Below are 26,622 nucleotides of genomic sequence, written 5' to 3'. Positions count from 1 at the left end.
GCTCAGTGATGTAGCCCCAAGTGCATGGAATAGTGCCAGGCACATAGTAGGTGCTCAGTAAATGGTGAACGAACGAATGAATGTAGGCATACGAAGTATGGGGGTTCCACTGTCACCAAATCTTCTAATTTTCCTAGAAAAGCTCCAAATACAGATTTTCATGTATAATCTCCAGCTTTTCAAAAGATTTCATTTATTCATTTTGGAGAGAGCACAAGCAGGGGAGAGAGGCAGAGGGAAAGGGAGAGAGAGAGAGAATCTCTCAAGAAGACTCCCTGTTGACGTGGAGCCTGATGTGGGGCTGGATCTTACAACTCCTAGATCATGACCTGAGCCGAAATCAAGAGTCAGACTCCCAACTGACTGAGCCACCCAGGCGCCTTAATCTCCAGCTTTTTATTTATTTATTTATATTTATTTATTTATTTATTTATTTGAGAGAGAGAGAGAGAGAGAGAGAGAGAGAGATAGAAAGCACGAGAGGGAAGAGGGTCAGAGGGAGAAGCAGACTCCCCGCCGAGCAGGGAGCCCGATGTGGGACTCGATCCCGGGACTCCAGGATCATGACCTGAGCCGAAGGCAGTCGCTTCACCAACTGAGCCACCCAGGTGCCCAATCTCCAGCTTTTTAAATATTGTAATTCTGCATTGTGTGGGCCAAAAGAAACATTTCTGTAGCATCCAGTCCTCTCTGGTCTAGAGGATTCTGGAGCCTGATATACACTAGGCCAGGTGAGGAACGGTCTATTGGAGGGAGTGCCAAGCAGGCCCCTCAAATCTGGCCTGTCCCAGAAAACTTGCCCCTTGTGGGCCAACGTGGATCTAAGGGTCTCTCGTGGGTGGTGATTAAGGGACATCCCCCATCTCGTGCAGCCCCTTACCTGTGGTGTGTCTGTAGCCTGTAGCTTCAGCGGTCATAGCATGGGTGGGGACCAACAGAGGACTTTCCCTGTGGCCAACACAACCCTTCCTCTTGGGCAGGCCAACATTTGACCTCTCTGTCCCTTAGGTCCTCCATAACAGCAATAAATTTTGCTCTAATGGGTGAAGACAGACAGCTCAGGGCAGTGGGCTGGCGCAGGAAGGGCTGGGGGCTGTACTGGAGGGGGCTGCAGGCTTGCAGCGGAGTCCGGACTGTCCTCTGGTCTCTCTGCATGATCTTAAGTAAGTCCCTTCCCTTTTCTTGTCCTCAGTTTTCCCTTCTGTACAGTGAGGGCTTGGAACCAGCTCGGCATCTCCAAACCCATCCCCCGGGTGGCTGGGTCCCCCTGCAGACTCACTGAATTATAATTTGGGAGGGCGGCGGGTCTTCTTATTGAGACCTCCCCTGGCCACCAATCTAAGACAGTACCCTCCTCCCTCCTACCTTGTTCCTCTGTGTTATTCTCCTCTTTGGTGCCTATAACCATCTGCTTCACTCTATATTTTATGCTGATTTTGCTTTTTGCCACCCTCTCCTTTCCTGCTGGTATGTAAGCCCCATGAAGGCAGGGATTTTTTTTTCCCTCAGTTATCAAATTTTTTTTTAATTAACATAATGTATTATTTGTTTCAGGGGTACAGGTCTGTGATTCATCAGTCTTAGACAATTCACAGCGCTCACCATAGCACATACCCTCCCCAATGTCCATCACCCAGCCACCCCATCCCTCCCACCCCGCAAGGCAGGGATTTTTTAAACTATCACCTTTACTGAGGAATAATTGACAGAAAACACAATTTAGCAATTTTAAGTGCACACTTCAATGAATTGTGACAACTGTATACAGCCTTGTGACCACCACAACAGTCAGGATATAGAAGTGACATCACCCCAAAAAGTTCCCTCATGCCCCTTTTTTTATTTAAAAATTTTTTTCTTAAGTCATCTTTTTTTTTTTTTAAGATTTTTTATTTATTCATTTGAGACAGAGAGATACAGAGAGAGAGAGAGAGCATGACCAGGGGGAGAGGCAAAGGGAGAGGGAGAAGCAGACTCCCCGCTGAGCCAAGAGCCCCATGTGGGGCTTGATCCCAGGACCCCGGGATCATGACCTGAGCCGAAGGCAAATGCTTAACCATCTGAGCCACCCAGGTGCCCTCTTAAGTAATCTTTACACCCAACATGGGGCTTGAACTCACAACCCTGAGATCAAGAGTCACATGCTCTAACACTGAGCCAGCCAGAGGCCCCCCCTTGTGCCTCTTCTTAGGCAGTCTCCTCCCTCCAGACCTGGTCCCTAGCAACCACTGATCTGCTTGTTCTGTTCTAGGTTGGTCTTTTCTGGAACATCATAGAAATGGAATCACTGCAGTGTGTGGTCTTTTGTGGTCTGGCTTTTTACACAAAGCTAATACTTCCAAGGTTCCTCCAAGATGGTGCCTATACTAATAGTTTGTTCCTTTTTACTGCTGAGTAATATTCTATTGTATGGGTACATGACAGTCTGTTTATCCATTCTACTGATGGGCATCTTGATTATTTCCCTAACAGTCAAAATAGTTTTTGACTGCTATGAATAAAGCTGCTGTGAACATTCCTGTACGTCTTTGCATGCACCTGTGATTTCATTTCTCTTGGGTAAATATGTAGTAGGATTGCTGTCTGGTAAATGTACCTTCACAGATTCCAAAGTGAGGGCCCAAAGACTTCCAGTAATACTAGTTGAATGAATGGTGTCCTTGCATTTGCATTTTTAATAAACTCCCCAGGTATAGCCCAGTGTTTCTGTGCTAGAAGATCTGGACTCTGAGATCCTTCGGCTCTAATGGGCTCCTTCCCTTCTGCCTTCCATCTGTGGAGTCTGAGGTTTTATACCCAAACCTCAGCCCCTGAATGGACCCAGGATTGAGATTCTGAAAAGTTGTTCCCACCTCAGAGGAACTCAGGCCTTGCCAGGAATGTTCCACCCACAGTCACCTTCATTAGCTTAGCATTACGAGAGCTGATAATTATTATGGTAAATACACTGTTGCAAGCTTGCCATCATGCCTCCTTGATTATCTTTTGACTTTTTATGAGCCTGAGGTCTTCTCCCTGTCCTTCTGGGGCGAGATGACGTGCTCATTTGTTCCTTTATTCCTTCATTCATGTATAGCACCTTTAAATGAGTCTTTTCGGGCGCCTGGGTGGCTCAGTTGGTTAAGCGACTGCCTTCGGCTCAGGTCATGATCCTGGAGTCCCGGGATCGAGTCCCGCATCGGGCTCCCTGCTCAGCGGGGAGTCTGCTTCTCCCTCTGACCCTCTTCCCTCTCGTGCTATCTCTCATTCTCTCTCTCTCAAATAAATAAATAAGAAATCTTAAAAAAAAATAAATGAGTCTTTTCTGTGCTAGGCAATGTCTAGGTGCTGGAGAGGCATTTGTGAAAAAGATAAAATCACTGCTTTCAGGGAACTTTCAGGGCGGAGAAGGGTGACAAGGCAAGTATAAACAAATAAGGTAATTTCAAGTAGCATTAAGGTCTGTGAAGAAAATATAACTGGGTGATGGTTGGAGGGAACTTTAGATAAAATGGCAGGGAAATGCCGTCTGAGGTGGAATATTTGAAACCAGAAGGAATTGACTGTAGGACTATACAAAGTTGCTCTGTAGCCACCAGCTACGCAAGGTTATGGAGCACTTGAACTGTGGCTGGTTTGTATTGAGATGTGCTGTAAGTGTAAAAAACACACTCAATTTCAAAAATTTACTATAAAGAAACCCTAAAATACCTCATTGATTCTTTTTTTTTCTGTTGGCTACAGGTTGAGATGATCATATTTTGGACATACTGAATTAAAGGAAATACATTATTTATTTTTACGTTTTTCTTCTTTAAAAACGTACCAAGTAGTAAATTAAAAATTACGATGTGTCTTGTATGTGTGGCTTGTATTATAGTTCTACTGGACAGCAGGGATCTCAGGGGGGAAAAGGAAGCTAAGTAGAGAGAATGGCAAAAGCACAGGGTCCCCTGAGGTGGGAACTGAGGGATGCTGGGGGCAGTGAGCCAGAGAGAGTGGCAGAAATAGGAATGGACCACATCCGGTGGGATCTTGGTGTTGATTCTGGAACGAGGTGGATTTTAATTCAAGCATAAGGGGGAAGCCGTTTTAAGCAAGGAAGTGGCTTGGTCTGAATTATGTTTTAGCAGACCCCTGTGGCCACTGAGTGGGGAACCCACTGTGGGTGAGCCAGATGGAGGAAGAATCCTGGGTCCCAACACTGTCGAAGCCACACGGATTTATATGGCCCTGCCCTCCGCTGGGACTCAGTCTCCTCCCAGCCCTGTAGGGGGCGAGCGCGCGGCCGCCGGCGGCAGGGGGCGCCTCCTCGATGACTCGGCGCTCGGCTGGCCAGGCTCCGCCGCGTCGCCCGCTCGATTGGTCGGGTCGGGACGGGCCGGAGCGCCGCTGGCCAGCGCCATTGAGGAGCCGGGAGAGGAAGCGCCGCGCCGCGCAGTGCCGGGCTAGGCGGGCGGCCCGGGACACAGACAGGTACCGGCCGAGGCGGGGCGGCGCCGGGCGGCGGACGGGATCGGAGACTGCAGGTGGGCCGTAGGCCCGTTGTCTGTCGCCGCGGCTCCGCTTCGGACCCGGGGCCCGGGCCTGCCTGAGGGGAGCGCGCCGCTGGGAGCCCGGGGAGCCCGGCGTCCGGCCCTGCCGCTGTCTGAGCTTCTCCGGGGGCTCTGGGGCGTCCGCGCTCCCGACGGCCCCGAGCCCGCCGCCTTCATGGGGACCCGCCTGCATCCGAGCCCCCGCGGGCACCCCGGGGACTGACAGGCTGGGAGCTGCCTGGCTTCTCGGCACCCCGGCGTCCCTGCCCTGGGAGTCCGAGTCCCCACCGGACCCGGCACCCTTTTCGGCGTCCCGGCAGCCTGGTGCCGGGGGGTTGGGGGCGGTGTCAACCCGCGTCTCCCGCCTGAGCCGCGGTCTCGTGAGGGACCCCAGTGTGCGAGCCCCCCTATCTCACGCCCAAGAATAGGCGCGCCGGTCAGTTCTCTAGAGTGTCTTAACCACCCACCAGCCTTCTGGGGTCACGGTCTGGGAGGGGGACTTCAGGCCTCAAACCGGTCTTTACCCCCGCTCCCCGGGGTCACACCTGAGCTGAATCCCTGCTTTCAGGTGCGGGACCCCAGCCACCAGGCGCCGTTTCCTCCGGCCTTTACCTGGGAGGTGGGTGGGGGTCTCCGTTCCCTGGAGCCCACCGGGTGGAGGAAGAGCTGTGGGACCCTCGCCTTCAGGGCAGTCCCATTCCTGTGGGGCCCGAGGCCTGGCACCCGCCCCCTCTGGTTCCTTATTCTCCCCGGCTCCCACCGCGCTCAGGCCCGGCCGGCTTGGGGAGCAGCGCCCTGGTCCCTTTGCCGGTCCTTCCTACTCCCGGCTTTGGCCGCCCCGCGAGGGAGGGGCCTGGCTCAAGGTCATGCCCGGCTGTCTGCCCGCCCGTGGGCTGCGCACTGATCCCCAGTGTCACCTACCCCACCGATTAGGGGAGGTCAGGTGCGAATTAGTGCCAGGCGAATGCCTGGAAGCCCTGGTGGACCCGAGTGTAAACACTCTGGGATTCTAGCCAGTCTGGCGGCCCTTCCTGACACCGGATTCCTTAAGGGAATCCTTGAAGTGGCTTTAAGCCTGGATTAGATGCTTAGCTGAGCTAATAGACTCTTTCTGGCTTGCGTCTTAATTTACTGACCAGGGCATTTACAGTTCTTCTCACCCCATCTTTTCCTTAATCTGTATTTTGCATTCTTCCACCTTCAGGGGAAGTAGAGTAGGGCCTGATCTTGTGTGCAAACTGACAGTTGTTTTCCCTCTCCTGGGAGAGTATTTGTAGTTGGCACTTCAGAGAGAGTTTGTTGGCATTTTAGGGGTGAAGTCAATGGCATTAACTTCAGAAATAAAGAGGACTCTGATTTTGGCTCCCTGCCTAAGTGTGTTTGGAGTCTACATAGTAATACTAGAATAAGTCAGGTTCACATTTTGTTTTCACAGATTTACTTGTTTGGAGTTATAATATAGAAATGTTTCTTTTACCAGACTGTTAAACATTTCTTGTTTTAAGAATTTGTTCTTGTAACCTCTCCTTTAAATAAATGTATCCAGTAATCTCTAGCAAAATCTTAGTTTTACACAAAATATGGCTTAAAGTCTTTGGAAAGAAATCAGTATTTCATCAAATGCTATTTATTTGCTTGTTTATTTTTACTGTCACTGATAGCAAATAAAAATGAATCTTGCTGGAAGTGCAAGACACTGTTGACAAAAGTTGGTCTTTCCTGGAGGTTCAGTTAACTCTTACAGGGCCTTGTGTTTTGGGTCTTTGTTGGGTGGTAGCCTTTCATTTGAGATAAGTGTATCTTCTGGCACTACGATGAATCACTGGGGGTGGGGCAGAGTGCCTGAAAAGGATCCTGAAAGGGCTGGTTCCAAGTGGGACACATGCCATAGCGAATCTGGAGTGTCCAGCATGGTGGGCTGGTGTCTCATGTGCTTGGCCCAGAGCAGGATTTGGAACTCACAGGTCTAATTGGGATCTGCTAGCTAGCTGAGCAATTTCAGAACACATTTAAACTTTGATGTCTCAAGTTCCCTCACGTTAACTTTTTACAATACTAAAAGTAACCTGTATATTTTTTGCAGTGCTAATAAACACAGTTTTCTTATAGGTAATGGTAAAGCAGTACTGAATGTGAATACTGTAGCTGGAACCAGAGGATCTCTTGTATTTGTGTTACTGACTAAGATAGTTCATTGTATCAGCATCATCTGGTGCCTGGGTTCCTGTAATGCAGTTCTGGAACATTTAAGAAGAGTGATAAACCCCTGCCTTCTCCCTTTCATTTATGCTATTTTATGAATGATCTTGGTGGGCAAATTTGCACAATTGAATTAGGGAAGGCTTAAAGAGGATCATTGTAGAATATGAAGTTCACTGAAATCTCTTAGGACATTTTGCCTTAATCTAGGGCAAGGTTTTTCTTTCTTTCTTTCTTTCTTTCTTTCTTTCTTTCTTTCTTTCTTTCTTTCTTTCTTTCTTTCTTTCTTTCTTTCTTTCCTTCCTTCCTTCCTTCCTTCCTTCCTTCCTTTCCTTTCCTTTCCTTTCCTTTCCTTTCCTTTCCTTTCCTTTCCTTTCCTTCCTTTCCTTCCTTTCCTTCCTTTCCTTCCTTTCTTCCTTTCTTTCTTTCTTTTCTTTCTTTTTTTTTTTTTTTTAAGGACAGGGTTTTTCAACCTCAGCCCTGTTGAAATCTGGGCTGGATGATTCTTTTGCCATGGAGGAGCTGTCTTGTGCATTGTAGGATGTTTAGCTGTTTCCGTGGTCTCTACTCACAAGATACCAGTAGCAACCCCCAGTCATGATAATAAAAAATGTGTCTAGACATTGCCCAGTTACACTTGGATGAGAACCCCTGACCAGGACAGTCTGATGCCAAGGTGAATTACTAAAGGCAAGCAGTTTAATGATCGGTTACATCGAAAGGATAGACAACTTGGAATTATAGGTATGTTTTGTTATATTTTAAGTGACCGTCCCTTGTAGCTGTGTCAGAACGTAGATGTGTTAGTTTGATACTCTGCTAACAAGGCATCTTACAGTGCTGGTCACCCCATCTTTTCTTAAATCTGCTTTGCATTCGTCCACCTTTAGGGAAGGTAGAGTAGGAAATCAGCTTAGAAAAGCATCTGGTTTTCTGTTGATTTCCTTTTTTTTTTTCCTTTTTCTTTCATAGATTCTTCTGTGACCATGAGAGAGAGAAGTAAAGAATGATCCATGATTTTTTAAACACCTTATCTTGAGGATATAGTCATGTTGGAAGGTCTTGTAGCCTGGGTTCTCAATACCTATCTGGGAAAATACGTCAATAACCTGAACACTGATCAGCTGTCTGTTGCGCTTCTGAAAGGTGAGTACATGTATCTCTTTTTGGTAAAGCACTTCAATTTTTTTAATACTCATTTTGTTTTACTGGGAATAGTAAAACATAATGCCCAGATGGCTTTGTACTAAGTATGTGTAAAAGGAAATAAGTTCTCCCCCATGACGCTGATTATTATTACAGGGTAACTTAAGTATGTAGCTGTATTGCTATAGATTTTTAGGGAACTATTAAATATTAAAAAGAAAAAGACTATACTGCTGGTGACTGTTGATTTTTTATCCCAGTTGATTTTTTAGTTTTATGAAGCTTTATGGAGGTGGCCATGATTTAATGACAGTGGCATTGACTTTGGTTTCAAATCCTCTTGTGTTACTCATTAGCTATGTGAACAAGCCATTGAAATTCCGAGCCTTAGTTTCTTTAGAAAAAGCGGGTAAGGGGCACCTGGGTGCCTCAGTCGCTTAAGCGTGTGCCTTCGGCTCAGGTCATGATCCCAGGATCATGGGATTGAGCCCCACATCGGGCTCCCTGCTCAGTGGGGAGTCTGCTTCTCCCTCTTCCTCTGCCTCTCCTCCTACTCATGCTGTCTCTCAAGTAAATAAATAAATCTTAGGGGTGCCTGGGTGGCTCAGTCCTTAAGTGTCTGCCTTTGGCTCAGGTCATGATCCCAGGGTCCTGGGATCGAACCCCGCTGTCGGGCTCCCTGCTCGGCGGGAAGCCTGCCTCTCCCTCTCCCACTCCCCCTGCTTGTGTTCCCTCTTCCACTGTGTCTCTCTCTGTCAAATAAATAAAAAATAAAATCTTAAAAAAAAAAGAAGCTTTTAAAAATAAATAAATAAAATCTTAAAATAAATAAATAAACTCTTAAAGGAAAAAAAAAAAGAAAAAGCGGATAATATACCTCTCCAGGGTTGCTGTAAGGCTCAAATGGATCAAATGGAATGACATTTAAAGCTCCTGTCCTGCTGGTGTATAATAAACACCAAGTTGAAGCTTTAAAATATGTTACTGTGGGGTGTTTGATAGAATAAAGCTTGAGACACTTTAGCCTTTACAGGCCTATCCTTGGTAAATGCCTATATGTGATTTAATGCAGTGCAGGGAACTGGTGTGAGGATTGGAAAACCGTTTTCTTTTTTCCTTCTCCTTGTTTTAATGTAAGTTCTCTTTGCTCAACTCAAAATGGAATGCTTGAACAAATCTAGGGAAAGGAGATGGTCTGTAAGCATGTAGCAGCCCAGAAAATGGAAAGGAGATCTCAAATACGATGGGAAGCTCACCTTCCTGGGGGTGTGGGTTTTGGCAAGTAGACCAGGACAGGTTAGTGGAGATGGCAGTGGTACAGATTGTGGTGGAGTCTGTGAGAATAGGGTGCCCATGGCTTACTTGTTCCCAGAAATATTGTTTTCAGGTTTTTCTGACCCATCTAAACCAGTAAAAGAATTGTGGCAGCCATAGGCTGTAGGGAGCTCTTCGCTCGCCCCTCCCACTCTCCTCCTTTCACTGGAAACAGAAGTAGGTTTTTTCTTCATCTCTAACTTCTGTCCTGACCTTTCCCTCCTGTCCTTAGAAGGGAGCTGCTAAGTGCAAGGTGAAAGCCACCAGTCTGTTAGGGACGAGGATGTGTTCAAAGGACGAGAGTAGCATCAGGGTTACCTCTTTGGTCACTTACTGCAGTTCTCATACATGCTGTGCAGCTAACCAGGTTGCACAGGGCAGGTATCAGGGCCGAGAGAGGGAATTGCAGACCATAACCTTGTTAATAAAAGAGCTAGCTCTTTCAAGAGTGATATGGTAAGAGGATGTTTACCAAAGAAATGAATAAGTAGAAATTTGTGGTATCCGATATATCATGGACTCTATTACTAAACAGATTTCTAATCTGTTTTAGAATATATCTCATAATGACAACTGTGTGTATCTCTCTGATGCTTCAAAGTGCTTTTCTGTGCTTCCTGTTTAAAAAATATTCTCTTTGCAGAATAGAAAAATAATTTTTCTTTTCTTCCTTTAAATTTTTTGTTATGTTAATCACCATACATTACATCATTAGTTTTTGATGCAGTGTTCCGTGATTCATTGTTTGCGTTTAACACCCAGTGCTCCACACAGAACGTGCCCTCTTTAATACCCATCACCAGGCTAACCCATCCCCCCACCCCCCTCCCCTCTAGAACCCTCAGTTTGTTTTTCAGAGTCCATCGTCTCTCATGGTTCGTTTCCCCCTCCGATTTCCCCCCCTTCATTCTTCCCCTCCTGCTATCTTCTTCTTCTTTTTTTTTCTTAACATATATTGCATTATTTGTTTCAGAGCTACAGATCTGTGATTCAACAGTCTTGCACAATTCACAGCGCTCACCATAGCACATACCCTCCCCAATGTCTATCACCCAGCCACCCCATCCCTCCCACCCCCCACCACTCCAGCAACCCTCAGTTTGTTTCCTGAAGAAAAATAATTTTTCTTTCATAACCAGTGTTAGGGTGGTGCCCCATCCTTATGGATTCAAAGCACACCACAATGCTTGGCTAGGAAAGTGTTGGAGCATTGAGCCTTGCAGTTGTAGTTAAAGCAGTGTTTGGAGGCAGAGGGTCATGTATAGGAATAAGAATGTTATTTCGGTCCGTCTGCAGATATTTAGTGTCTGAGATGCTCTGGGAGATGCCAAGAAGATGGGGATAGTGGTCAAGAGTATGAATTTTATAGCCAGATTGTTTTTTTGTTTGTTTGTTTCATTTTAGAGAAAGAGAGAGAGAGAGAAAGCTGGGGTGGTGGTGGTGGTGGTCGTGGTGCAGAGAGAGAGAGGATCTTAAGCAGGCTCAACAACCAGTGCAGAGCCCAACTTGGGGCTTGATCTCGTGACCCTGAGATCATGACCTGAGCCGAAATCAAGAGTCAGAGGCTTAACTGACTGAGCCACCCAGGTGCCCTAGTCAGACTGGTTTTGAATCCCATTTCTTCCATTTACCAGTAACTTGGGCAAATTATTCCAGTTCTTCATGAATTCTCAAATTCTTCCTTTCTGCAAGTTGGAGAGAATATTAACTGTCTCTTAAGGTTCTGAGGACTAGAATTAATGTAGGTCAGAGAGCTTAGAACTGTTCTGGGCAGATAGTGGGCCCTCAGTCAATCATCATCCCCTATTGTCATGATCATCAGCATATGATTGGCTTGGGTTGGACTTCAAGGGTGCACACATACTAAAAGTAATAAAAATGCAAAATAGCATACAAGTAGTCGAAGGAGAGAGAACTTGTATATGATTTTATTTGTTCAGTCTCTCAGCAAGCACCATTGAGCACCTGCTTTGGGTACGGCTCTGTGTTATGGACTGATAACAAAAAAGGGGGGACAGTAGAAGATACCAGGAGCTCAGGAGTAGGGTCTGAGCCTGGTCTCACCACTTAACAGCTGTTTGTGACTGTGAGCAAGTTACTTAAGCCTCCTCTTGCCATTTGAGATCAGACAGACCTGGAACGAACTCTAGGACTACCACTTATCAGCTCAGTGACTTTTTTTTTTTTGGAAGATTATTTATTTGTTTATTTTATTTGACAGAGAGAGAGAGAGAGAGAGAGAGCACAAGCAGGGGGAGCAGCAGAGGGAGCTGCAGGGGAGAGGGAGAAGCAGGCTCCCTGCTGAGCAGGGAGCCCGATACGGGGCTCGATCCCAGGACCCTGGGATCATGACCCGAGCTGAAGGCAGACGCTTAACTGACTGAGCACCCGGGTGTCCTATCTCTGTGATTTTTAAGAAGATTGCTTACCTCTACACCTAATTTTCCTCACCTCAGAGTGGAGAAGATAATTGTATTTCCTCATATTATTGAGAGGCTTAGATGAGATGATGGAGATAAGTGCTCAGCACTAGGACGATCTCACTAAATGATTGCTCTTCCTATTATTCCACATCGGTAGTCCCTGCCCTCGGACACCTCTTAACTTGTTAGTCATGCCAGGCAGTATATATTGTTCCACTAGAGATGCAGGCATAGTGCGGAGGGGGGGTGCAAAGCAGGGGAGTCATTCACCCTGTTGGGAGAACTCTGGGGAGGCTATGACGGAGGGAGCCAAGCAGGAGTTTGGCAGGTGGCGCAGGGCAGGTCACCATGTTCCAGGTGGAGTGCAGCTTGTGAGTACAGGCAGAGGGCAGAAAACTCGCAGGGCACGTTCGGGATGGTCTGGGGCCAGAAGATAGCAGCTGCCGGAGTCACGTCAGGGCCTGAACTTCGGGCTGCGGGCCTATCTGTGTTTGTGGCCCAGCACTTAGGGCCCCCCTCCTTTTTGTTCCTTTTTTTTTTTTTTTAAAGATTTTATTTATTTATTTGACAGAGAGAGACAGCGAGAGCAGGAACACAGGCAGGGGGAGTGGGAGAGGGAGAAGCAGGCTTCCTGCTGAGCAGGGAGCCCGATGTGGGACTCGATCCCAGGACCCTGGGATCATGACCTGAGCCGAAGGCAGACGCTTAACGACTGAGCCACCCAGGCGCCCTCCTTTTTGTTCCTATCAGCTCTGCACCTCAGGCTGGCTTTCTAAGTGATGCAGAGCCGCGGGAAGAGAGGTCAGCAGTCATCAGTGCTGACCGAAAAGCCACCAGCCTCTAGATGTACCCCAGTTCTAGGGACTCTGCTTCTTGCTCGGCTAAGCTGAGGCATTTTGGGAGGAGACGTCCAGGAATAAGCCTGCACGTTATCTGCCTGGAAAGAAACGAAGAGCGTTATCATTTATAAAGTCCTCACCTACTCTGGGTCCCTTGAGGGACCTTTCCCAGCAGGGCCAGGTGTGAGTGCATATTTGAGTGGGTGGGGAATCAGTGAGCCTTCTGTCTGGAGCCACAGACTGACCGGCCGCTGCTGCTTGTTTCTGATATGCTGGAGGCTGCCCTTTCCCCAGCTTCTTCTCCTTCCTAGAGCACCTCTTTCGCTCCCCGCACTTCAGCATTAATTTTGCCTGGTGTGGGCTGCCTACTGTTCCGTCCACTTCCCCAAGGTGCACAGCAGCCAAGGAAACCTAGTGCTGTCTGCCTTTGTGACAAATTTGGGTACTGAAAAATAGGGCAAATGATTCAAATTGCAAATGATGCTTTTCAAAAGAAGAAACCATATGCTTTCCCCCTTTAAGTCAGTTTCAACTGTTGAGGAACATGTTTCATGTCCCCCCCCCATGATCATTTACTCCCCGAATGTGGAAATAGAGTTGTTTCTGGGCTCTTGGGGGTTATTAACATCTCCCTTTGGTTAGTCTTAAGCTGTGGGAGGACCCACATGGGGACACATGTTCCTGCAAACGTCTAAAGCAAGCTGGTTGCATTTGCTCAGCATCTGCCAAGCTGCTAGATTCGAATACTTTAGAAGCCAGTTACCCACAAGTCTTGAACAGTCATTTAAAGGAAAAAAGTAATCGTTTCTTGTATTAGTTTGTCTTTGGCTGGCTTGCCTCTCTTCTGAGTTCCTGTACCAGTGGTTCCTGGGTGGTTGTCTGTACCCCTGTTCTCAGAAATTGCCTTAAGTTGTGTAAACAGTTTTGTAGAATTATGGCTGTCTCCTCTGCCCTCTAGGATGGGGACCCTGCCTTCTCTTTTCATATTCCCAGTGGCCAGCACAATGCCTGCTAGAGGTTGGGGAGTGGTATGTCAGTGTGGACGCATAACTTCCACAGCTGGGAGAGTGAGAGCGAGGCAGAGAGCCTTGGCCATTCAGAGACATGTCGAACCTCTAGGTTTAAGTCCTATAAAAGCTGGATCTGAAAAGGACCTTCAGCAGTGGTTTGTTCTTTGCTTTCGGACGGGTGATTAAGCCTGCAAGTGTAGATGTGGAGCAGAACGTGTGGAGCTGGTCTCTCCAGAGGGGAGAGTAGAATTCCTTTTGATGACCAATTTTATTGAACTCTTCAAGGGCTCTCAGGTGTTGCGTGCAGTAGATCCATTTGTTGGGGGGTGGGTGGGTTGCTGGAGTTTGTTAAAAATTGCAGATTTCTGTGTTTCAGTCGCAGCGATGTCTTGCAGGGGGCCCTGGAGCCTGCATTTCTTCCCAGCTGACTCAGATATTAATGGTCATCTAGTGAATATTCGCCTAAACTAGGGGTCTGCAAACTGGCTAGCAGACCAAATCCAAACTGAGAATGGCTTTTATATTTTTAAAGGCTTGTAAAAAAAACAAAACAAAACAAACAAAAAAAACACCAGAGACAATATACAACAGATACCATAAAGCTTGAAATATGTACTATCAGGCTTATTATAGAAAAAGATTCCTGCCTACACCCTTCACCTGCTGGTGAGCTTCAGCCGTCAGAGTGGGATGGTCAGGAAACTAGTGTAGGCAGAGTACACAGCTGGTCGAGGTGCTGCTCCTGGCTTTTTCTGGCCAGGCTGAGCTGTAAAACTTTCCCTTTAACCTTCCAAGATTTGCACACAGTAGGTGCCTACTGCCTGTGTTGGGTGAACATTTCATGCTGTTGTTTTTATTTTTCAGGTGCTGTTGAGTTGGAAAACTTGCCCTTAAAGAAAGATGCCTTGAAAGAACTGGAATTACCGTTTGAAGTCAAAGCTGGTATGTGGAACTCTGCAGGAGAGGGAGGCAGTCTTCCACTGCTTCTTCCACTGCTTGGGAAAGGAAAACCCAGAGCCCTTGGATTTGGCTCTGTTTGAGCAGGAAGAGGCAGGATAGGAAATAGGGAGTTTAGATCAGTCCTTGAGTGTGGCCTTTTCTGTCAGGATGACCTTGGGGTAACAGTGGGGAGGTCAGGTGTTTCCCAGACCCAGTGAATCAGAACCAAGGGAGTGTCATTGAACCTGTATGTTTCATAAGTGCCACAGGTGATTCTTAACGTTTCCTGAAGTGTGAGAACTTCTGTTCTAGATACGGGGCGGGGCGGTCTTATTTTTGGGAACCTTCTTACACAAAACTATTACTGAGAGACAGTTTATTGAATGAAAGGTGGGCTCTGGAACAGTGTGCTTGGGCATATATTCTATATCTGCCATCACACCCCAAGGTGGTGTGGCCTTGGGGTAGTTCCCTCACTGCTCTGTGTGTGCTTCTCAGTCTTTAAGAGGAGGTGATAATCATTGTACCTATATCAGAGGGTTGTGGAGAGGAATACATGAGTTAATGCATTAAAATTACTCAACAATGCCTAGCACACTCAGTAGAGGTTTGCAGTTATGATAGGAGTTCTGCAGTTACTAGATTTGGTGAGGAAACAAGAACTGTCCTGGAATAAAAATATTCTTTGTTGGGGTGCTCGGCTGGCTTGGTCAGGGGAGCCTGCTACTCTTGATCTCGGGGTGGTGAGTTCGAGCGCCATGTTGGGGGTGAAGATTACTTAAAAATAAAGTCTTACAATTCCTTGTTAAATGACCGTGTATAAAATTAGTCCCTATTCAGACACCCCGACATCATTCAATAATACCTGTTGATGTCAGTCTTTCCATTATTTTTGGGTACTTATATTACAGTACAATGCAAGTACCATGCAAATCAGTTGCTAGGTGGAGTAAGATAGAAATCTTGCAAAAGATTTAGGCTTTCTTGAAGTCAGTTCAAGTGGTGGGTGAACTGCCAGGATACCAGGCAAAGACACTGACAAATTAGAATCTGAAAGAAACTCAGGAATGATGATACTGAGGGTACTTCCAAAGATGATTATTTGAGTATCAAAGGATTAGGAGAGGCTCTTGGGAACACTGATGAAGTTTCCTAATATTTTTGGAAAAATGACCCTATTTGTACTTGTTCTGCAAAAATTAAATGAAATGTAACAGAGGTTATATTTTGCTGTCACCTAATTTATCAAACATGCCTCTTCCCCCAATAATTTAGGTTAGAATTGCAACTGCACACCAATTGTTATTAAACTCTTTGTGGTGAAAATTTTTATTCGGTTTCAGTTATAATATAAACTATTAAATAGAAAATCTTACTTTAATTTTTCTAGATAAAATTCAAATTAAAACATTGATTATTTGTTGCCACATTTCTTTTTTTTTTTTTTTTAAGATTTTATTTATTTATTTGACAGAGAGAGACACAGCAAGGGAGGGAACACAAGCAGGGGGAGTGGGAGAGGGAGAAGAAGGCTTCCCGCTGAGCAGGGAGCCCGATGCAGGACTTGATCCCAGGACTCTGGGATCCCAGGCGCCCATATTTGTTGCCACATTTCTTAATTTTTACTGGATTACACAGTCAATCCCTTGGTGTTAATATTCTCTTCAACAGATCAATTCCACTTGAATTCTAGATCTTAGAGGGTAGCGATTGATAACATGTTTTTCTTTCAGAGGGAACATATTAGTTGGGCCATGTGGATCTTTGAGAGATCTTTTAGGACAGTTTAGATATTCTTATGCATTATTCTTTAGTGGTGACTTGCCTCTTATTAATTGAATTTAAAGAAGACCTGTGTCCTGGGAGCCTCGGCTAGAAATGGTAGGACTTGGGAAATCAGTATCACGGTTCTAGCAGGTTTCTCGTCAGTCCGGGTTCTCATGAAGAATCAGGATTCTTCCTTGATAGAGTGCCACAGTAGTACTATGGCCCATGTTTCAGCTGGTATGTTCAAGACCGGACATGCTGTAAGTAAGTCCGGTAACTCCCAAGAAGTGCTTCTCAACCAGCCCATGAATAATGAACAAGAAATGAATTTTGTGCTCATGGGCTTGTGCAGGTGCTGTGGGGAGAAAGACACCCCAAGGAAGTTTAAGATGTAGTTCAGTTGGGGAAGAGGCACTTCGCAGAGGAGGGCTGTTGCATTTGATAGGGCAAAGTCACACTGGGCTTTTTCTTTTTTAAAGATTTTATTTGAGAGAGAAAGAGAGATAGCCACAGAGATAATGACAGAGAGCACAAGCGGGGCAGGAGGCCTGACATGGGGCTCGATCCCAGGACCCCGGCATCATGACCTGAGTCAAAGAGACGCTTAACCTAACACTGAGCCGCCAGGCGCCTCCACCCTGGGCTTTTGCCATCTTTTACTTTATTGTGCCTCGTTCTTACTGATCTCAGCCTACTAACTTTCTGTTTCCCATGTATGAGAACCTGCTGCCTGTTTTCTTAGATTAAAAACTAAATGGCAAAAGTTCTCATGCTTCTTACACAAAACTGAAAGAATGCAGAAAAATTGAAGTAAAAATGTGTATCAGCACTTGACAAGACTTTTGCTTTCCCCAGGCCTGATTGGGAAGGTAACTCTTCAGATTCCCTTTTATCGCCCCCACGTGGACCCTTGGGTGATCTCCATCTCCAGCCTTCACTTAATCGGAGCCCCTGAAAAGCTAGAGGATTTCAATGATGAGAAGGAGAAGCTCTTGGAGAGGGAGCGTAAGAAGGCTCTGCTTCAAGCCCTGGAGGACAGATGGAAGGCAAGGCACACCCCCTCGGCCACCAGACCAGCTGCGGTGAGACAGATGAAATGAGCAGAGCACTGGATTTGGCTAATTCTGGCTCTTCCCTTTGTAGAATGAACGCCAGCAGAAGGGGGAATCCTACTGGTACTCAGTTACCGCCTCTGTAGTTACAAGAATTGTGGAGAATATTGAAGTAAGTCCTCCTGACTTTTATAAAGTACGAACATGACAGGGACTTCTCAGGCTTAACTGTGTTGCGCTTCTTAGTACCTTGTTTCTTGTGGGTTCAACTGAAACGGGGTGTACAGAGCCTTGGCTGACTGCTCAGGTATGCCCTCTTCTAGGCAGTACCAAAGGAAAACCTGAAAAGCAAGTCTCCAGCTCTGGGCAGACACAGGTTTTTCCTGCTTCAGCTTGTGTGAGTAGGAGTTTTCTTTCACTCATATTTCGCTTTGTTTTTGAACGTTGGACTCTTACTTGCTAAAAGGCTGTATCTCCTAAGAAGCTGGGTCACCTAAACCTTCATGACTGATCATTTCAGGGCATTTCACTTCACCTCTCTGTCTCGGTTTCTTCATCTGTTAACACGAGAGAGGTTGAATACATGGTTTCTAGTTGATTACATAGTGAATTGTGAACAGCCCACGGAGGTGTTTTAATATCTCACTGATGGATCTGGTGGCGGTCTGAGGAGTTACAGTGTCAGGGCTGTTGGCCACGTTTTCTGCTTTAATTACAATTTTGTTTCATCCTCAAAAACTAGATCAGGGTCCACACTAATTTTTATGAGTGCCATAAGAGTGAGCCTGTACTTAGTACCTCTGGGGTTTTCTTGCAGTGCCAAGGTGACACAGGCTAAATGGTTTCAAGGTATACTACTTCCCCCCAAAATGCAGTCTGAGGTTGTTGGTTTTATAACTGTCATAACGTTGACAAAGAGATTGGTGCATTTGAGGTGAGTGCTTTGAATTCTGTTTCAGGCAACTGTATATATTTCTTTTTTTAGCTGTCATTGGTTTTAAATAATTCATCATTATTATTTTTACTAATAGCTTTATTGAGATTTAGTTCACATCCCATAAAGTTTACACTTTTAATGGGTACACTCTAGTGTTTTTTTATTTATTTATTTATTTTTAAAGATTTTATTTATTTATTTGAGAGAGAGAGAATGAGAGACAGAGAGCACGAGAGGAAGGAGGGTCAGAGGGAGAAGCAGACTCCCTGCTGAGCAGAGAGCCCGATGTGGGACTCGATCCCGGGACTCCAGGATCCTGACCTGAGCCGAAGGCAGTCGCTTAACCAACTGAGCCACCCAGGCGCCCTCTAGTGTTTTTTTAGTGTGTTTGCAGAGTGCCTAGGTTACCACTCCCTAATTCCAGACCACTTTCATTACCCCCAAAAGAAACTCCATACCCACTTAGTAGCCACCCCCATTTCTCCTCTCCCTCTAGCCCCATGCAACCACTAATCTTCCTTTACGGAAACTGCCTATTTTGGACATTTCATATCTATGTGATCGTACACCATGAGGCCCCTTGTGTCTGGCTTCTTGCACTTAGCATAATGCTTTCAAGCTTCATCCATGTTGTGGTGTGTACCAGTACTTGATTCCTTTTTATGGCTGAATAATGTATTCGGTCGAAGATACGGATTGTCAAAGATAAACAAAGTTGAATGTTAGTGAAAGCGGTGAAAACAGATTTTATTCAGTAACTGCTGACAGAAGTGGAAAGAGCAGAGCTCTGTTCCAAATTACACAGAAGTGACAGGTCCTTTCCAAGGGAGAGTGAGGCAGGGGATCCCGTTGGGGAGAGCTCAGGTGAAAAATGACAAAGGGTCAGTGTCCATGTGATAAGGCCAGCTATATCTGCTAGCTGGGCTTCTTTGCTCCCACAGAGACAGACTGAGAGACAGACCCTGTCCTTCCTGATGATTACATTTCAAAGGAATGGCTTTCAAGTCCTTGATTATAGAAGATACATACACATCTCATAGGGACAGAGAAAGGATTCACAGTTGTAAGCCCTTTTTGGTAAATGCTCTAAGAAAGGGAGGTCAGGGACCTATTGTCAGGCTTTGGCTGGAAAAAACAGCCCTGAGCTTTTCCACACAGGAACTCAGAATGAGGCTGGAATGTCCCAGGGACGCAGGCTTAAGCTTCTAGAAGCCGTGTTAAATGTGGTCACATCTCTCAGTGCAGGAGTTTGAATGGAGTATTCATACCGAGAGGTTTTGTGGTTTTTGGGATATACTACATTTTGTTTATCTGCTTATCAGTTGATGTACATTTGGGTTGTTTCCACTTTTTGCCTGTTACGAATAATGCTGGTGTAAACATTCATGTATATGGTTTTGTGTGAATATATGTTTTCAGTTCTCCTGAGTATATACTTGGGAGTGGAATTGTTGGAGTCATATGGTAACTATGTGTTTAATTTTTTGAGGAACTGGCAAACTATTTTTCAAAGAGGCCGCCCTGTTTTACAGTTTCATCAGTGATGTAGGAACATTTCCATTTCTCCACATACTCATCGACACTTGTTATTATTGTTTGTCTTGTGATAATAACCACACTAGTGGGTAAGAGATGCTACCTTGCTGTGGTTTTGATTTGCATTTTCTTAATGGCTAATGTTGAACATCTTTCTATATGCTTTATGGTCACTTGCATGTCTTTTTTGGAGAAATGTCTATCCAGATCCCTTTTCCATTTAAAAAATTGATTTATTTGTTTTTTATTGTTGAGTTGAAAGAACTCCTTATAGATTTTGTTGTTGTTGTTTTTAAAGATTTTATTTATTTATTTATTTGAGAGAGCACAAGCAGCGGGGAGGGACAGAGGGAGAGGGAGAAGCAGGCTCCCAACTGAGCAGGAAGCCCGATGTGGCGCCTCAGTCCCACGACCCTGGGATCATGACCTGAGCCAAAGGCAGATGCTTAACCGACTGAGCCACCCGGGTGCCGCAAGAGCTCCTTATATATTTTGGATTCTAGTCTCTTATCAGATGCATGATTTGCAAATATTTCCTCCCATTCTTTGGGTTGTCTTTTCACTTTCTGTTACAATTTTTAATTCACTGAAGCAGAGTGCCATTTCTGTAGCCCACCTCTAGGGGCCAGGGGAAATAAATAAGTACAGAGTGTAGGTGTCCTGCTGGTGTTCCTGTGTCTAGGTGTGGGGACACAGAGGCAAGATTAAGATATCGTAAGAGAGGGCAGGCCAGTTATCTAGATCCAGCAGTATTTCTTTTAGTGTTTTTTAAAGGGGCCTTGTGAAATGGTTTAATGAAAGTATTGTAGCTCTTTTCTGGAGGTAGCGCCAATCACAAAAAATGTCATTCATGTCATTTGTGATGATAGCTCTCAGGATTGTGGTTATAATTCTCGTAGCATTGGACATGTGTGTGCTGTAAGCATTTGTATAAACTGCCTGCTCTGACTTATTTAAATGCTCAAGGGCAGTTTGACGTCTGCCTATAGTATTCTACCTATAGCGCATGTCTAAATGCTTTTTCTTTTGTTCTCTTCTTTGCAGTTAAAAATTCAAGATGTCCATTTGCGCTTCGAAGATGGTATTACCAATCCATCCCATCCTTTTGCATTTGGCATCTGTATTAAGAATGTGTCCGTGCAGAATGCTGTGAATGAGCCTGTGAGTATGAACTGTGCCTGTAACCTAGGAAGAAAGCACTGGTTCTCGGGAATTTGGGGCTCTGCCTTTGGTCATTTCATGTTCCATACAGGAGGCCGCATTCTTTTTCACCATGTTCTTTAGTGGGAATGTATGTTTCTTGTCTGTGTCAACAGATTAATTTGCCAAAGTCGGGAAATGGCCAATTTTCTCTGACCTTTCGTTATTTCACTCATATGTTAAATGTTGGTGTTATCGCTTTCTTTTTATGCACGAAGAAACTGAGTCACAGAACGGGTTTCAGCTTTGCTTTTCTTCTCATGCTATGTGTACTCCTGGGGGAAGCTCGTTCTGTTTCATAGAATCAGCCATGCCCTGGGAATGTTTGTTGATGTCTCTATGTCTTGAACCTCTCTTCTGACCTTCTTGTTTGTGGTCTTTAACTGCCTATGGGACACCTCTGGTGGTTTAGGCTTCTTATAAGCGAAATTATCCCATTATGTTCCACTGGCCCTGAAACCAACTTTTCCCCTTTATTCTCTAACATGTTACTGAATGTTAAAACAAACAAAACTGACATCTTTTGAGCCCTTTTATATGCCAGGCGCTATTCTTAGTGCTTTACATGACTTACCTCATTGAATTCTCAGTACTTTTCACCACCACTGTTAGCCTCATATTACATTCAGCTAAGCACACTAAGGTGCAGAGATGGAGTGGCAGAGCCAGGTCTCGAACCCACATGGACCAGCTGCAGAGTGGGGGTTGGCAAACTGTGGACCGTAGAGCAAAGCCCCCCCACTCCCTGTTTTTGTCCGTAAAGAATGACTGGATCACAGCCACACCCATCATTTACATATTATTCAAGGCTGCTTATGTGCTCTAGTGGGCAGAGTTGCGTCATTACAACGGAAACTGTACGGTCCACGAAGACTGTGAGTACATATGAGTACTCTCTGGCCTTTGGCAGAAAGTTTGCCCCCCTTGCTACGGAGCATGTGTTCTTAGACAGTGTGCTGAGCTCCCCAAGCCTGTGCTCAACCTTTTGCTTCTTATTCTTTAACTTCAGTATCCATCTGCTCACAGCATCCTGCCAGTTTTCCTTGCAAAATGTCTCAAATGTGTCTCTTCCTGTCATCTTCACTGTGACTGCCTTGCTTCAGGGTCCTGTAAGTTTTGGCCTGGGCTTATAAAACATCCTGTTTCATGACTTCTTGCTTCCATCCCAGGCCCTTGATTCTTTGTAACCCAGTGCTTCCTAGCCTTTTCCACATCACGGCACACGTAGGAAAAAAGATATCATTTGGACAGGATGCTGGGGCAAATGCATGCGGCTGCTGGGGGTTGGAGGTGGTGAGCCAGATATTTCTAAATGTAACTTGACCCTATAAACTTGCCTATTTCCTGATAACACTCATGACTCTTTTTCTCTAGCACACCAAGGAGGGAAGCTCCACTCTGCACTGTTGCCAGAGTCCTGTTTCTCAAACACATCCCTGACCCTGGTGGCATGCCTATAGCACAACCCTCAGCGTGGGGCCAGGGCTCTTAAAGTATGAAGTCCAAACTCCTTGGTGCAGCATAAACTTCCTTTCCTAGCATATTCGTTTCCTAGGGCTGCCTTAACAACAAATCACCACAAGTGAAATGGTTTAAGACAACAGAAATTTATCCTCTTTAGTTTTGGAGGCCTGAAGTCCAGAATCAAGGGGTTTGCAGGGCCGGTTTTTCCAGAGGCTCTGAGGGAGAATCCGTGCCTCCTTGCTTCTGGTGTTTGCCTTTGAGTTCCTTGGCTTGTGGATGCATCCCTTCCATCTCTGCCTCCATCTTCCCATGGTCTTCTCCCCTGTGTGTCTGCCTTCTCTTCTTAGAAGGACCCCAGTCATTAGATTAGGGCCCACCCTCATCCAGTATGACCTCGTTTTAATTTGATTACATCTGTAAGGACCCTATTTCCAATAACGTCCCCTTCACAAGTTCTAGGAGGACATGGATTTTTGGGGGGAGGGAAACTGCTTAACCCAGGATACCTAGTAGCATTCCAAGCTGCTTTTGTCAGCACTTAACTCCCCACTCCAAATGTGTGTACCAGTCCTGCCCTCACACCATGAGTACAGTGCTCCCATGACACAGATGTAGTCACCGTCCTCTGGAGACACCAGGCCTTCTGTATGGTGGGCCCAACACTTCGACGTGTGTCCCCATCCTTCCCTCCTACCCTGCCCTGGGCCGGAACCGTATACATCTTTTGATGCTCATCCATGCGGTGACATTTTCTCTTTTGTTTGCTCATAGCATCATAGGTATTCTTCTTCTGCTTCCCTCCACTTAGTTAAAATTGTTGCATGTTTGTATCCCCAGTTAGCTGGATTTTGAACACTGTAAGAACAAAACTGTTTTGATTCGCTTTTGTATCCCCAGCACCTTGCAAAGTGCTGATGCGTGCCTCCTCAGAAATGGTTTGTTGAATGAATGAATAAGTTTGTGAGTACAGAGAGCATGTTTTTTTTCTTCCCTGTTTTACCTCAGGTACAGAAATTAATGCGGAAAAAGCAACTAGATGTGGCAGAGTTTAGCGTCTATTGGGATGTCGATTGCACTTTGTTGGGGGATTTGCCCCAGGTGGAGTTACAGGTATGATTCTGGCAGAAGGCTTTATGGTAACACAGTACAATAGTAAAGAGTTTGGGGCCACCGCCACGTAGGTTTCTGTTCTCTGTGGCTCTGGTTGCCATTCCCATGCCCGTCTTCCTCCAAGGGCATCCATTCTCAAGTGGGTTTGCTTGAGGTACTTGATATGCATGTAATTCTGAACAATATATAGTGTTTTGTGTATGTTTCATGTTTGTATTGCATTCTAGGTTTGTTTTCTTTTTTTCACTTAAAACTGTGTTTTTTTTTAAATTTTTTTATTGTTATGTTAATCACCATATATTACATCATTAGTTTTTGGTGCAGTGTTCCATGATTCATTGTTTGTTCATAACACCCAGTGCTCCATGCAGAACGTGCCCTCCTCAATACCCATCACCAGGCTAACCCATCCCCCTACCCCCCTCCCCTCTAGAACCCTCAGTTTGTTTTTCAGAGTCCATCATCTCTCATGGTTCGTCTCCCCCTCTGACATACTCCCCTTTTCTTCCTCTCCTGTTATCTTCTTCTTTTTCTTTTTTCTTAAAATATGTTGCGTTATTTGTTTCAGAAGTACAGATCTGTGATTCAACAGTCTTGCACAATTCACAGCGCTCACCGTAGCACATACCCTCCCCAATATCTATCACCCAGCCACCCCATCCCTCCCACCCCCAACCACTCCAGTATGTGTTTTTAAGATTGATGGATGTTGCTGTTTATATTCCTGGTTCATTGCTTTTGACTCCTGCATAGTATTCCATGGTATACACCTAACATATTATAGTTACGTATTCTTTAAGCCATCGCAAAATTGCTGTCCAGATTTTAAATGAATAAAGCACCAGCTCTGACTCTTAAAGAAGAGCTTTCTTATTCTGTGTATATTGAAACTTCACCTTTGGTGGTATTCCTTTAGGAAATACTTAGAAAGGCATTAAAATCATGGGGCATAAAGTATTACTGTTTGTGAAGAATAAAAAATTCTGAGTTTAATCTCTTGGTAAAGAAATTGTAGGTGGTTTAAGTAGAATGCAGAAAAAGGACTTTTCACCCTCACCTAAGATTTTCTTTGGCTTGCATGCTGTTGTACAGGTTTTGTTTTGCCAATTCAATTAAATAAATACCGTACATCATACAGAAGAACTGTATGCAGTTATAAAAAATGAGAACAAAGATCTTTATGATGAATATGGAATAGCCTCTAAGATTAATTAATTAATTTATTTAAAGACTTTATTTATTTATTTGACAGAGAGAGACAAAGCGAGAGAGGGAACACAAGCAGGGGGAGTGGGAGAGGGAGAAGCAGGCTCCTTGCTGAGCAGGGAGCCTGATGCGGGTCTCAATCCCAGGACCCTGGGATCACGACCTGAGCCGAAGGCAGACGCTTAACGACTGAGCCACCCAGGTGCCCCTAGTCTCTAAGATTTAGTATTAAGTTTAAAGAACTGAGGTAAGAGCGTATGTACCACTTATGTGAGACTGGTTAAAAAAACCAGAAGATCATGGATCTGTCCGAACATATGCAGAAAGCCTCTGGCACTCTCCAGAAGAAACTGGTATTACTGGTTGCCTCTGGGGAGAATAATTGGCTGGCTGGACGATGGGAGTCGGAAGGAGGTATTTCACCTGTTTTTGCCTTTCAGTTTTGAACCATGTGAATGTTTTACCTAATAAGAGATATAGATAAAATTTTTAAAAATGCTAGAAATTTTGTTCTGTTTGGGATTCTGAGGTAATAGGTGGTAAATTAGGTAACATACCAGCATGTGACTTGATCCTGAAAACATTTGCCATAATGACAGACGTTCTTATGACACTCAGGAGGCCATGGACAAGAGCATGGAGAGCCGCGATCATCACTACATCCTGGAGCCTGTGTGCGCATCCGCTCTTTTGAAGAGAAACTGCTCCAAAGAGCCTCTGAGGTCTCGGCACACTCCCCGGATCGAGTGCGATATTCATCTGGAGACCATCCCCTTGAAACTCTCTCAGGTACTCTTTTTCTACCCAGTGGCTTATACTCCCTCTGTGGGACCAGTAACTGGGTGAAGGAAGCACGGTGATAGAAGGGTCTCGATACTCTTCACAGCACCCCAGCGGGAAAGAAAGTGCCCGTGAGACCAACACTGTGGTGGGTGTAGCACCCACTGTGTGTTATACGGTTGGACTGTGTTGCTGTCTGGTTAGTTTTGATTTGGTTTTGAAGCGCTGAGCAGAGGCCAGGACATACAGTAAATATGAATACTTCACCGTCCGTGGTCAGAGAGAAGTGCCACGTGGTGCTGAAACGTGGTCTCCAGTGCGCATTGGATTTCCATTCAGTGGCTTGACCAACACGAACTGTCCTCGGTAGAGATGGGTGTTAACTGAGTAAAAGAAACATGTCAGCATTAACCCAGTTTTTCTCTCTTAACCTCTGCTGAAAAGCTGCAGTACCGGCAAATCATGGAATTCCTCAAGGAGCTGGAACGAAAGGAGAGGCAGGTGAAGTTCCGAAGATGGAAGCCCAAAGTGGCCGTGTCTGAGAAGTAAGGGCTTGCAAGTGACCTGTGCCTCTGAGATGCATTGTAGAGTGTGACTGTCCTTGGCCGTGGATCAGAAATGGGCCTCACTGTCCCTGGCACGTGGCTGGAGCTAAAATACAGTTGATTTTTCTGGCCTTTAAAATGTCATTTCTGTGGTTGACTTGCATTGACGTTCTTACTGTATATTTCGTTGGTGTGGATTTACTCTCAGCTGGAGCGCAGTGGAGTTAAGGTCCTCTCGGTCTCACTTAGCAAGTCGACCACTGTTGCTCCGGTGGGATCTGACTGTGTAGGAAGTACTTTGTAGTGCTCTCTGAACCTGCTTTCCTATGTCTGTGGTCCCATGCTGTTTGGGCAGCACTTATGTAGTACACCTTATAACTTCTGTAGCAAAAAGGAATCTTTTCCTGTTGCAGTGATAGACTTGACTGATCCAATATATTAAAAATTTTAAAGATCTGTGTATTTCCATGGCTTTTCTGAAGTATGCCATTTAAAATCTTTAGTATCCAAATCCTTGCCAGTTATCTTAAGATAGTCTTTACCTTGTAGTCACCAGTTGATTATCTGTCAGTGGACAGGACTGATATTATGGGTAATTCACACCAATCGAGTAATATATTATTAATGATGCCTAAGTTGAG

The 26,622-nt window shown here is 45.3% G+C and overlaps 1 protein-coding gene across 3 annotated transcripts in view; it reads left to right on the top strand.

Annotated features, from left to right (window-relative positions):
* The first annotated feature begins 4,378 nt into the window (after positions 1–4,378).
* VPS13D (vacuolar protein sorting 13 homolog D) overlaps positions 4,379–26,622 on the top strand; it is a 243,374-nt gene continuing 221,130 nt past the window's right edge. For all 3 annotated transcript variants that reach the window (XR_015768017.1, XM_028108376.2, XM_028108375.2), the window contains exons 1-9: positions 4,379–4,455; positions 7,686–7,859; positions 14,310–14,387; positions 17,007–17,197; positions 17,295–17,375; positions 20,721–20,837; positions 23,346–23,450; positions 25,275–25,445; positions 25,881–25,981. Coding sequence is in view for 2 of the 3 variants with exons in the window: in XM_028108376.2 (XP_027964177.2) it covers positions 7,763–7,859; positions 14,310–14,387; positions 17,007–17,197; positions 17,295–17,375; positions 20,721–20,837; positions 23,346–23,450; positions 25,275–25,445; positions 25,881–25,981 (941 nt within the window). In the remaining variant the exon portion in view is untranslated. The remainder of the gene's footprint in view (positions 4,456–7,685; positions 7,860–14,309; positions 14,388–17,006; positions 17,198–17,294; positions 17,376–20,720; positions 20,838–23,345; positions 23,451–25,274; positions 25,446–25,880; positions 25,982–26,622) is intronic.

The sequence above is a fragment of the Eumetopias jubatus genome, unplaced genomic scaffold, assembly GCF_037043125.1.
Source record: "Eumetopias jubatus isolate StellerSeaLion01/CBP00866 unplaced genomic scaffold, mEumJub1_p1.0 scaffold_4, whole genome shotgun sequence".
NCBI lineage: Eukaryota > Metazoa > Chordata > Mammalia > Carnivora > Otariidae > Eumetopias > Eumetopias jubatus.
Note: the sequence above shows the minus strand (reverse complement) of the source record. Positions and strands in the feature narration are given on the sequence as shown.